This window comes from Pseudonaja textilis, chromosome 16, assembly GCF_049901715.1.
Source record: "Pseudonaja textilis isolate UNSWEBS1 chromosome 16, rPseTex1.2, whole genome shotgun sequence".
Classification (NCBI taxonomy): Eukaryota; Metazoa; Chordata; class Lepidosauria; order Squamata; family Elapidae; genus Pseudonaja; species Pseudonaja textilis.
In genome coordinates, this window is record NC_142005.1 from 6,208,813 (window position 1) to 6,221,573 (window position 12,761).

The following is a 12,761-nucleotide window of genomic DNA, read 5'->3' on the forward strand; positions in this document are numbered from 1 at the left end:
TGCTCTAGCCAATCAGCGGCTAAGAAATTCAATTTTCCCCACCCCCTCTCGCCCGCGGAACTCGAGTTAAAGGGCGGGGTTTAGGGAAAAGGGCGGAGCGAGTACAAGAACGTGAGTGCGCACGCGCACTCTCTTCTCTACCTTTTTTTGTGTGTCCGCGCTTTCCCGCTCTTTTCGCCTTCCTTTCCCCCCCTCCCACTATTCTCCCGCCTATTATTTCCTCCTCGGCGCACGCGTCCGAGAAGAGGCGCGTCCTGCCCCCTTCCGCCCTCTCTTTTTGCCCTTTCTCCTCGCTGCGCAGGCGCGGCGAGGGGGCCTCGCGCAACGCGTCCGGGGGTTCTTTAGGCCGCGCTTTGCCTTTCCCCGCCGTTTTTTTTTTTTTAGGGGGAGGGGGTGTGTGTCCGCGCAGGCGCAGTACCTTATCTCCGCCCTTTCGGGTCACTCATCATTGGGGAGGCTGTGGGGGGCTCGCGGTCGCCATCACCATGGGGGTAAGGGGGTTGAGGGAGGGAGGGGGCAGAGTTGGAGTCGGAGGGGGCGAGAGGAACCGCGAGGGGATCACATTTGAGGAGGGGGCCACTAAGGGGGAGCTGAATGTAACGGTGGGGGACTGGGGGGTCATAATTGGGGGAGAATTTGAGGTAATGGGATGAAAAGCCTGGCCTGAGGGGTGAGAAAGGATATGGGGGGGGGCAGGCTATAAATTGGGGAGGGGGCTGGGGGGAGAGAAAAACTGGGTGGGGGGGGTTGTCAGGATCAAGATGAGGAAGAAATGGGTTATTCTAATTTATACAGCTGCTCACCTCCAGAGAGTTTCGATATATCTCCCTTAGGGGTGAAAATGGGGGTCGGCGGGGCTTATATTTTAAATATTCAGCAGAGTTTGGGAGGGGGGTGGAAAAAAAACCTTTTGTAAAGTCCTTGGAGTGACTTTTCCCTCCTGGCCTCCCAAGAGGGTGCTAGACTACAGTTCCCATCCTCCACAGCCAAAGGGGGGGAGGCATCTTACACAGTCGAGGGGTGGGTTTGGGGTGACAAGGATATTGGACGGATGGACAGACAGACATAAACAGATGATTGATAGATAGAGATACAGACAAAGACAGGCATAGAGAGACATAGATAATAGACAGATAAATATATGGATGATAGATGTGGATAGATATAGACAGACATTGATAAATAGTTGATAGATATCAAGGCAAAGAATATGCTTAATACTCCTATAATATATATTATATCTCTAATACAATACAATACTACAATATAATTTACACACATAGATATCAAGGCAAAGAATATGCTTAATACTCCTATAATATATATTATATATCTAATACAATACAATACTACAATATAATTTACACACATAGATATCAAGGCAAAGAATATGCTTAATACTCCTATAATATATATTATATATCTAATACAATACAATACTACAATATAATTTACACACAGATATCAAGGCAAAGAATATGCTTAATACTCCTATAATATATATTATATATCCAATACAATACTACAATATAATTCACACACACACACACATATTTAAAAGAAGAAACACATCCTGTTTATATATTTATATAATATTTATATAATTATATTATTACTATACATAATTTTAAGTTCCGGAGATTGCAGGATGTCTGTTTCTTTTATTTTATAGGCATATTGGGCGCATTCTCTGCCTTGAGTTATTGGTGAAATTAATAGAAGCAGAGTAAAAATAAAACATATGGACTTTAGATATATACGTGCACATATATATATAGTATGCAGGTTATGTATGTGAAGTACATATTTTGTTTTATTTTTACTCTGCTTCTATTAATTTCACCAATAAGTGGGGAACCAACCCAAAGTCACCCAGCTGGCTTTCATTCCTCAGGTGGGGATAGAACTCACTCTGTCCTGGTTTCTACCCTGGTGCCTTAACCACTAAACCAAACTCTCTTTGTAAAATTTGGAATCTGACTAATTAAAGTGGGGGTAAATAAGAAAAAGGCTCGGAGGTAGGATAAAAAGAATTTAACGGCACCCATAAAACAAAACATGTTGTGCTCAAACTGCTAAACCTTTTTTTGTGCCTTATGGGAATGGCGTGCTTCATGCCAGCTACAGGTTCCCCCAGTGTTAGAATACAAGCTGTGCCACCCCTATTTTAGCCTACCCCGATTCATTGTACAAACCAGTTGGAACGTGGGAGACATATTAATGAAAAGTTCAGGAAGAGTCACAGAGGTGGCCAGTACAGGTAACTCTTGACTTAAAACCATTTTGTTTGGTGACCATTCAAAGTTACAACAGCACTGAAAAAACTGACTCATGACCGTTTTTTCAAAATGATCAAAATTCAAACGTTTGGCAACTGGCATGTCGTTATGTCTGTTGCAGTGTCCCAGGGTCATGGGATCCCCTTTTGCAACCTTCTGACAAGCAAAGTCAATGGGGAAGCCAGATTCACTTAACATCCGTGTGACTATAACAACTGCAGTGATTCGCTTAACAACTGTGTCAAGAAAGGTAAAGTGGGAAGTTCACTTGGAACTGTCTCGCTTAGCAACAGAAATTTTGGGGCTCAATTGTCGTAAACGGAGGACTACCTGTGTCATGGATGAAGCCTTAATAGATGGGGAACTGTTCAGTTCTGTTTGTGTGTTGTGTCTTAGCATTTCAACCCTCCTGGTTGCAGAGGAAGTCCAGTAAAGGGAAGGAGAAGAAGCAGAAACGGCTGGAGGAACGGGCAGCCATGGATGCTGTCTGTGCCAAGGTTGATGCAGCAAATAAAGTGAGTTTTTCTCCTTTATTCCATGTCTTTATTATTATTTTACCCTGCAAAGTATGCCTTCCAGTTTCCAACGCCCTTGCGGCTATAAATAAAACACCTTGCATAAAAGCAAATTAATACAGTTAAAATCTGGGGAACGGTGCAGTGCAGTCGTGTCCAACCTTGGCCGCTTTAAGACTTGTGGGCTTCAACTCCCAGCATTCCCATTTGGTGGGAGAATTCTGGGAGTTGAAGTCCACAAGTCTTAAAATTTGCCAAAGTTGGACACCCTTGATACAATGGTGAGAAAAGCAACTCGACTTCAGATTCCACTCACCACCTCTTACTTACTTACTGAATGGCTTTACCACAATAATTGCATAATTTAGAAATGTGTGACGTGGGGAAAATAAGAAAGCTTTCCTGTGCAGGCATGACTTATTGAGAGTAGAATTTCCGTTGCTAAGCAAGGCAGCTATTAAGTGAGCCCTGCCTGATGTGATGACCTTCAGTGATATTATTTTTCTAATATAGGGAGTTGTCAACTTACGACCATTGATTCAGCGACTGTTCAGAGTTACAACGGTGCTGAAAGAAGGGAGTTACAAGTGGTCCTGAAAATTTCTGAGAAGCCATTTGGAGTAAGGAAGGAAAGTCTTAGGGAAGTCCTGGGTTTAAGGTGTTCTTTGAATCCAGCTGTTGCCTTGTAGTTTATGGTTGCCTGCTGGTATCACCAACCTGTCCAGACCTAATTCGAAAGGTTGGACTCCTGGGGATTGAAGCATTATTTTTTAAACAGTGTTTTGAAGGTGGGAGAAGACAGATCTGTGAGTTTATTTCTTGCCTGACATGAAGGAATCGGTGAGATCAAAGTCTTGTCCTCTAGGATGGTTCTGGTGTTTAGAGAAGAAATGGATTAAAGCCACTTGGACAATCTGATTGTTAGTAGATGCTGGTTAGAATAAAGATATAAATATAAATAAACTTTTTAATTTCAACAGAAGAAAATGCAAGCAGAAGAAAGGAAGTTCCACCCCACCCCAACCCCCCAAAATAACCTCTGTAAATTTAGTGTCTGGTCTATTCATGAACAAGACACTTTCCTATCACATCGAAGTTAAGGCAGTTTAGCTGATCAATTCCTGCAGAAAATGGGATCAGCTGAAGGTAGTCTACCTGCATCAGGCAGTCCTCAACTTATGGCCATTCATTTAGTGACCATTTGAACTTAAGACATCACTGAAATAAGTGACTTACGACTGATCTAGCCTCCCTGCAGTGACATGGTCAGAATTCAGGATCTTGGTAACTGGCATGGATTTAGGACGGTTGCCACGTCCCAGAATCACATGATCCCCATTTGGTGATCTTCCCAGATGACTTCTGACGAAGTCAACCTTGATAATATAACAAGAGGCCAGGCATTTTATTGCCTTGATCTTGATCCTTAATGTTCCAAAGCAAAAAGTTAGAAAGTCGTGCTTTTAATAGAGCAACCTGTGGAAGGGACCTTGGAGGTCTTTTAGTCCAACCCCCTGCTCAAGTAGGAGACCTCATGCCATTCTAGACAAATGGCTGTCCAGTCTCTCCTTGAAAACTTCCAGTGTTGGAGCTCCCACAACTTCCGAAGGCAATTTATTCCACAGATAAATTGTTATCACTGTCAGGAAATTTCTCCTTATTTCTAGGTTGGATCTCTCCTTGATTAGTTTTCCATCCATTGTTTCTTGTTTTGCCTTCAGGTGTTTTGGGAGACAGGTGGACCCCCTCTTCTTTGGGGCAGCCCCTCAGAGATAGAGCACTGCCTCAGTGTTTTGACATCAACGTTGTAGTTTGTCTAATGACTTCCTTTCTTTGTACAGCTGGGAGACCCCTTGGAAGCTTTTCCTGTGTTCAAGAAATACGACAGAAACGGGTGAGTGAAAGGTCCCTGTCCTTTTTTTGAGGGGAGAGATTCGAATTCAGGCCTCTCCCTCTGTGATAAAATAATGGCAAAGCCTCACTCTTGTCCTGCTTGGCATTTCCTATCTCACAACCCCCAGATTTAATTGCATTTCCACAAGTAATCCTAACCACATATTGTTCTTTCTTCCTTCCTTTTGCTCTCTTTTCGTTACAGGCTGAATGTTTCCATCGAGTGCAAACGCGTCTCCAGTTTGGAACCGGCGACTCTCGACTGGGCGTTTGAGCTGACCAAAACAAACATGCAGACCTTGTAAGTCCATAAGGCAGGGGTGGGATTCTACCAGTTCGCCCCTATTCACCAGAACGGGTTGTTAACATTCTAAGCAGTTCTGAGAACTGGTTGTTAGAAGAAATTACTGGGCTAATCCTGTAAGGAAGGCAGGAAGGAAACATTCTGGGGTTGCTTACAGAAACTGCCTCTCTGTTAACCCTTATTACATTCTTGGCAGGACTAGACTTCCGGTCTCAGGAACGTCTCTGGAGTTTTTTTCCCCTCCTTTGCTGGCACTTTGCTTGCGTGGAGTGACCATTCAAATTTACAATGGCACAGAAAAAGTGACTTATGACCATTTTTCACACTTACGACTGTTGCAGCATCCCCAACAGTCATGAGAGGCCAGGCGAGGAGATGCATGCCTCGATGTGAGTGATATTGAGTTGGCCACGCCCAGCCAATAACATGACCACCAAGCCACGCCCACCACCTAAGGCACGCCCACAGAACCAGTTGTTAAAAAATTTGAATCCCACCCCTGCCATAAGGGTACCCAGAGATAATGGGAGGCTGATGGGCAGCCATGACCAGCAATTGTGGTATGAGCAAAAAGGTAGTTCAATCTCACACTTCTGGTTCAAGGGAGAGGAAAAAAATGCTCAAAAGTACAAGGTGGACCTTGGCTTAACAGCAGCTTGTTTAATGACTGTTCTACGTTACCACAGCACTGGAAAAGTGACTTACAAGTAACTTAAAACGGTTATGACCATTACAGCATCCCCATGGTCATGTGATTTACATTCAACCGCTTGGCAACTGACTTGAATTTACGACGGTTGCAGTGTCCCAAGGTCACGTGATCCCCTCTTGCGACCTTCTGACGAGCAAAGTCAACAAGGGAAGCCAGATTCACTTAACAACCCTGTTCCTAACTTCACAACTTCAGGGATTCACTTAACAATTGTGGCAAGAAAGGCCATAAAATGGGGTAAAGTTCACTTAGCAGCTGTCTCGCTTCACAACAGAAAGGTTGGGCTCCCTTGTGGTTATAAGTCGAGGACGACCTGTGCAAGGATCCGTGGTATGTCCTTTTTCAGTGTTGTAACTTTGAGCGGTCAGTGAACATAAATGGTTGTCAGTCAAGGATTACCTGTAGTGTCTACATGGACACCAAGAATCAGAGGCGCTTCCGAAAAGGATCACTACACAAGGATTCCCAGCTCCCCTGAATAGAAGGTGGTCGATCCCATCCTGAAGGACATTCTCGTTTCTCTTTTTTTTTTCTATCCTCCTTCAAAGGTATGAGCAGAGCGAGTGGGGTTGGAAAGACCGGGAAAAACGGGACGAAATGACCGACGACCGGGCTTGGTACTTAATCGCTTTGGAAAACGGCTCCCTCCCTGTGGCATTCTCACACTTCCGCTTTGACGTCGAATATGGAGAGGAGGTTCTCTATTGGTAGGGCTTCCCCCTTGGGATTTCAGCTACTGGATTGCCGGCTTCATCAGGCTGGAACGTCCGAAAATGTGGGACGGGATGAAATAGAATGGAATGGGAGGAGGATTAATAGAATGGAGTGGAATGGAATAGAAAATATGGAATGAAATGGGAAAGGAACGGAATAAGAATTAATAGAATAAGAGTTGATAGAATAAAAATTAATGGAATGGAATAAGAATTAATGGAATGGAATAGAAAAATGGAACAGAATAAAAATGAACAATAATAGGATAGTAATAGAATAGAATTAATAGAATAGAATGGAATAGAAAGTACAGAATAGAACATATGGAAAGGAATGGCATGGAATAGAATGCAGAAAAAATGCAGAGTAGAACATAACAGCAGTAGCACTTAGACTTATATACCGCTTCCCAGTGCCTTTACGGCCCCTCTCTAAGCGGTTTACAGAGTCAGTCTGTTGCCTTAACAATCTGGCTCCTCATTTTAACGACCTCAGAGGGATGGAAGGTTTGAGTCAACCTTGAGCCCGTTAGGATCGAACTCCAGGCTGTGGGCAGAGTTGGCCTGCAATACTGCATTCTAACCACTGCGCCACCAAGGCTCTATGATGGAAAGGAGAATTTGTGCCTGCAAAACACAACAAACCCAAAAATCTGTGCTGTGTGCCAACCATGCCCTTTTAACGTGACCCCTAAGTGCGTTTCACATTACCCCCATATTTGGCACTTCGTCAGTTATTTTCATCTCTATTTGGTCTTCTTGTTTCAAGCTTATCAGTCACTGGATCTCCAAGCAAGCTTTCAGTATTTATTTAGATGTTTAAATAGTTGCAAGCACTGATTTCAAATTGAAACAAATGTTTTATGGGTTGTTGTATTTTTTCCTTGATTGAAAGATGTTCCCTTCTCCTAAACAGGGGCGAAGTCTTTGGAAGGTGTTTCCAAATTCGACATTTTGTACTTCAAATGGCAATAACAAAGATCTTAGATGGCACTGCTGGGATGTTGATATTTGCTTACGTATTTCTCTCTTTCTTTGCTCTAGTTATGAAATACAGCTGGAAAGCCGAGCAAGAAGGAGAGGCCTTGGCAAGTTTCTCATCCAGATCCTGCAGCTCGTGGCAAATAGGTAAGGTTGTGCTTCCCCATAGTTTCTACAAATCACCCCAGTCTCCCTGCGGATTTTACTCTGTTAGTAGTTGCTGATTGTAAAAAGCCAGCGCTGTCCAAAGACATATTCCACGGTGATGTGGCCATCATGACGTCTTTGAGTGCTGTGACCTTCCTGCCAAAGTGGTACCTATTTATCCACTTGCATTTGCATGCTTTCAACCTGCTGGGTTGGCAGGAGCTGAAGCTAAGATGGGAACTCGCCCCGTCACAAAGTGCTCGGGTCTCGTACCTGGGCTGTTGGTTTTCCAGTTGACAAGTCCAGCGTCTTAACTGTTGAGCCACACAAGCCAATCTCTTTGGGGCAAACTTTATTGAAGTTTAACAAGACTAACTCTCCACATTAAAACCTGTGATATTCCAACCTGAATGTTACAGTTTTCACTTAGCCATGAGCGGGCTCAATATATCTCTTAATTTATTCTTTCCTAAACTAACACGATTGATGTACTGATAAGGAAATACAACACTGCATTTTCTACAGCAGGAGTAGAGCCACAATCCACAAGCAAAACCAGGCACACTTAACACATGTCAAATATAAGAGAACACAAGATGGAAGCAGCCTTTAACACAACAGCTTCATTCCTGGTTCCTTCAAAGTGCTTGGATTTTAAAACAGGATTTTGACTTCTACTTAAGCAGTTAGTATTGGATTAGATTTGTTAAGATTTGCAGTGCTGTGGGAATCAAAATTCAGTGGCAATAATGCTTCACGTGCCACATGGAAAGAGAATAGGATCATTCTTGGATAAATACACCGAAGTGCGTTTAATTTCTCCTTTTGTACAGAACTAGAAATTAATCCAAAAGATGAAGCTTCTTAGGAACTATACTGCCTTTTTTTTTTTTTTTTTTGGCTTTTCCTTCCCGTTTTTCTCTCATCCTTTTCTGATTTTGGCTCTCCCTGACTTTTCTTAGCACACAGATGAAGAAGGTCATGTTAACAGTCTTCAAACATAACCACGGAGCCAATCAGTTCTTCAGAGAAGCTTTACAGTAAGTAAAAGATTTGACTTAATTGTTATCTTTTTCCAAGGCAGGAAGAACAAGGGGATTGCTGGATAATTGGGGTTTTTAAAAAAACCACCGTTTTCACACATCGCCTCCTTGCTTAGATCAGAGCGTTCACCCTGTTAAAATTATTTTGACCAAACTGTTTCTAACATCTATTGATAAAACACCAGCTGGAAGGTCTATGTCTAGGCCTGCTTTTTTAAAAATAAATAAATAAATTGTCGTGACCCTTTAGATTTGAAATAGACGATACCTCACCGAGCATGTCTGGCTGCTGTGGGGAAGACTGCTCCTACGAAATCCTCAGCCGGAGGACCAAATTTGGCGAGAGCCAGCAGGCTCACCTGGGCACTCCGTGTGGGGGCTGCTGCCATTGAGGTGCTCCTTCGCGCCCTCCGAAATAACCCATCGCCCGCCCTCCAACGTCAGACGCGTGCCTTCCTCGTGGCTTCTCTTGACTGTCCCCCCGGCCTCTCCACATTCTTGCTGCATCCTCAAGTCAAGGAAGACAGAACTCCTGGGTCACATCCCGGATCCCGGGAACCGAGATCTTCCTCCCTATAGGAGGCCCTTTCAGTCAAAGCCGAGCCGTACTTTTAGGCCCGGTCTTGCTTCCCTGCAGCCTGGAACTGAAGGTGGGAATCTTGCGAGGGGTTTTTCTTTTCCCTTCTTTTTCTTTTTCCATGGAAAATTGATGGGCTCCCTTTCAAAAGGCGTTGACAAGAATGGCGAGCCCGTTGTCTGTGGATGAAGGATAGACTTTGGGGGTGGCATATCAAGGCGACTTTTGAGATGGTTCTGTGTTCCTTCTGGGGCTGTTTCCCACTTTTTGTGTCTGAATCATTTGCAACACTGGGTTGATAGTTTTGTCGGAGAACCCACAGCAGGTTTTTAAAAAGAATGTACTTCCTCTAAACCCATTACTGGGAAGATCTTCTTTAGGTGAGTATATCAAAGCAACTCTGGGCTTTATAGGAGGAGGAGGAGGAGGGATCCACACAGATTTTTAGAACAGGATCCTAAGTATAACATGGTGCCTCTGGTTCTACTTCCCTCCTTGTGTGTTGGAGAGCACTATTGCATGATTTCTTCTGAGCCAGCTGTGCTAGAAGCAACTTGGAGCGGTTTTGTTGTCTGAAAGTTCCCAGTAGAAGCAGGTGTGCAAGAGCAAATCATTCTAGTTCACTAGGAGTGTGTCCTGATTGTTCAGGAGATCCTCTAGCCCGTTGGTTTCGGAACTAAAAACTCTCAGCATACACGACGATCCCATAAATATACGTTGGTTTAATCAACATCTTGAATTTCTTTTTAGACTTCTCCACTGATGGATTTCTCTCCCCCTCCCCTCCCAAAAAAGGGGGAAAGGTGATTGAGCATGTTGAGTGTGGCATGCAAAATACTTTACATTTTGAAGGTGAAACAATACTTTTGTATATCTAGTGGGTGTTGCCTCTTTTTTATTTTTTTTTGCATTTTGGGGTAGTTTTGTTTCACAGAACAAATTTCGGAATAACTACTCTTATAAAACCAGCAACGTTTGCTGGAATAAAAGGGAACAACCTGTGTTTTTTTTTTTTTTAATGAAAAGGGTCAACTGGAATGGGGGGAGGGGGTGCAGTTTGTCTGTTTTTCAAAATAAACATTCTGTTTGATCTCCAGTGGGTTGTTCCTTTGCGATGCATTCTGTGGCTCTTTTTAAAAGAGTGCCGTGGTGCTGTTTTCCCTAAGCATTATAGTCCAGGGTTGTTGTTTTTTTTTGTATTGAACAATTGGATAAGTTCCTCTCTCTCCCATCTGAATACTTTTCTGTGCACCACTATAAAAAACCAAATGAAAAACCACCAATTCTGTTCTTTGGTTCAGGTGTTTTCATTCCTTCTTGTTCTATTGGATGCTGGCTCTCACCCTCCCAAGACCTGTTTAAAAAACGGGTATCTGAGTTTGCAAATGCAAGTGAGATGCAAGCCGGAAAAAAAAATGGAAGCGATCCCTTTGTATGTCGAAAATAAGCTTTCGGTGTGGTAACTCTAAGCCTTTTCTTTCTGAATTCTGGGAGTCCACACATACGCTCACAGGGGAATTCTGGGAGTTGGAAGTCCAGACCTCTTCCAAGTAGCCATGGTTGAGAGACATTGGCTTAGCAGATGCGGTTGTGGAGAGCAGGGCCCTCGTTGAATCAACGGTTTACATCCAAAGACGGTTTAATTGCTGGCAGGATGGCCCAGGAAGCATGGCTGCTCTTGCCACCTGAGACCTGCCAGAATAAGCTAAAAATAGAAACGTTGAGCTAAGGAGAGGTTGACAAGCAGCCAGCATACTATTTTTCCCTGGCAATTGGGTAAGCCAGCCAGGTGATAACGTAATGCCTCACGGTGCGTGGTCCAGAAAATTGGGCTAATTGCACAAACAATGGTTAGTTTCACTAGGGGCAGATGTATCATGCAAACACAGCTGCGGTTTTATCTTCTGCGCCGGCAGCTTCCTTTGTCTGGAAGCTGAAATGTATCTGCCAGAGATCCCACCTTGCGGCTCAGCTGACAAAAAAAAAGGCCAGCTTCTTGGCACCTCTAAGGCTTGGCCAGTCTTGCTCCCTGCCAGTAATTGGACTCAACATTTCACCATCTTGTTCCCTGCCCCTGGCTGTCAAAAACAATCTTTTTAAAAAAAAAACACAGTCCCTGAATACTTTTATTAATTACCTTGTCTCATCCCAGCAGGGAGTGAACAGCCTTCCTAGAGATAATACTTGATAATAAATGGATATAAGCAATAAAAGCCGAAGATAAGGATCAGTTAAGAGCCTTGCAGAAATAAATGTTGGTTCTTATCTGATTATCTGAGAGTATTCTGCTGAGACTTCTGTTCAAAGACAGACAGACACACACACACACACACACACACACACACACACACTGAACAAGCCAGGTTATCTGAGAAGGCTTGGCAAAGGAGCATTTATAGGTCTGATAGCTTATTCTCCGCCACCCAAAGGTTAAGAACGATGTTCAATCAATTGAATTGAATGACTGCTGTAAACTAGTGGGCTTCCTCCAATTTGTGGCCTAGTGGTTAAAGCACCAGGCTACAAAGCTAGTCCCACCTTAGGCATAAAAGCCAGCTGGATGACTTTGGGCCAATCACCAGGAGACGGTGAGTTCTAGTTCCGCCTTAGGCATGGAAGCCGGCTGGTGACTTTGGGCCAATCCTTCTCCCAGCCCCATTTGCCTTACAGGGTTGTTGGGAGCGGGGTAAAAAGTAGGAAGATTGTGAGGTTTGCCATTGTTGAGTTACTTGTAAAAATAATAAAGGCAGGATATAAATTATATATAGGGGCTCAGAGACTAAGACACTGAGCTTGTTGATCAGAAAGGTCGACAGGTTGGCAGTTCGAATCCCGAGCGCCGCGTAACGGAGCGAGCTCCTGTTCCTTGTCCCAGCTTCTGCCAACCTAGCAGTTCGAAAGCATGTCAAAAATGCAAGTAGAAAAATAGGGACCGCTTTGGTCACAGCGTTCCGTGCGCCTTCGGCTTTTAGTCCTGCCGGCCACATGACCACGGAGACGTCTTTGGACAGCGCTGGCTCCTCTTCGGCTTTGTAACGGAGATGAGCAGCGCCCCCTAGAGCCGGAAACAACCAACATGGATGTGCGAGGGGAGCCCTTTACCTTTATAAATTATATAGACTCTTCCAAAGTTCCCATCAAGTGTGGCTGTCTCCACCAGCAAGGAACCAAAACAAATGCGTCGTTTCATGCACTGATGTTTGTTTGCACCTTGTTGCCAACTCCAAGGTGTAACCTTCTGCTGGATAGAAAGTCAACCCCGTCCTCTTCTGGTTAAAGGTTGCCTATCCAAGACAACCCACCACCCTTGCTTGCCTTCCTTTCTCTTTCAAAAGTGCCGGTTTCTTTAGCAGTCGACGCAACTTGGGATGAAAAATTTTGGGCAGTCTCCAAGGAGGCAGGCTAACCTTTCTGCTACTGGCATGTCTTAGGCTGGTGTATTTCTCATAATTGCGGCCCCGGCTGGCAGGGATTCCCTCCCTTGTCACTTGGATAAGTGACAGTCTCCTTTTTGGAAGCAAAGCCAAACAGAATGTTGTCTGTCCTATATACTCTTGGCTGCCTTTGAAAGACGTCGGGAAGGAGGGGATGCTGGCT

The 12,761-nt window shown here is 44.0% G+C and overlaps 1 protein-coding gene across 6 annotated transcripts; it reads left to right on the forward strand.

Moving 5' to 3' along the window:
- The first annotated feature begins 427 nt into the window (after positions 1-427).
- On the forward strand, positions 428-10,260 carry NAA40 (N-alpha-acetyltransferase 40, NatD catalytic subunit). Of its 6 annotated transcripts, none has more exons than XM_087913699.1 (9): positions 428-491; positions 2,401-2,529; positions 2,676-2,794; positions 4,636-4,688; positions 4,893-4,988; positions 6,252-6,410; positions 7,461-7,544; positions 8,507-8,584; positions 8,838-10,260. In XM_087913699.1, the coding sequence occupies exons 3-9, from the start codon at positions 2,756-2,758 to the stop codon at positions 8,977-8,979; spliced, it is 651 nt and encodes a 216-aa protein (XP_087769825.1). In that variant the 5' UTR covers positions 428-491; positions 2,401-2,529; positions 2,676-2,755; the 3' UTR covers positions 8,980-10,260. The 6 variants fall into 6 exon arrangements, with proteins under 6 accessions (XP_087769825.1, XP_087769824.1, XP_026572198.1 ...); XM_087913698.1 differs by having other exon boundaries at positions 2,699-2,794; XM_026716413.2 differs by lacking the exon at positions 2,401-2,529.
- The last annotated feature ends 2,501 nt before the right edge of the window (positions 10,261-12,761 follow it).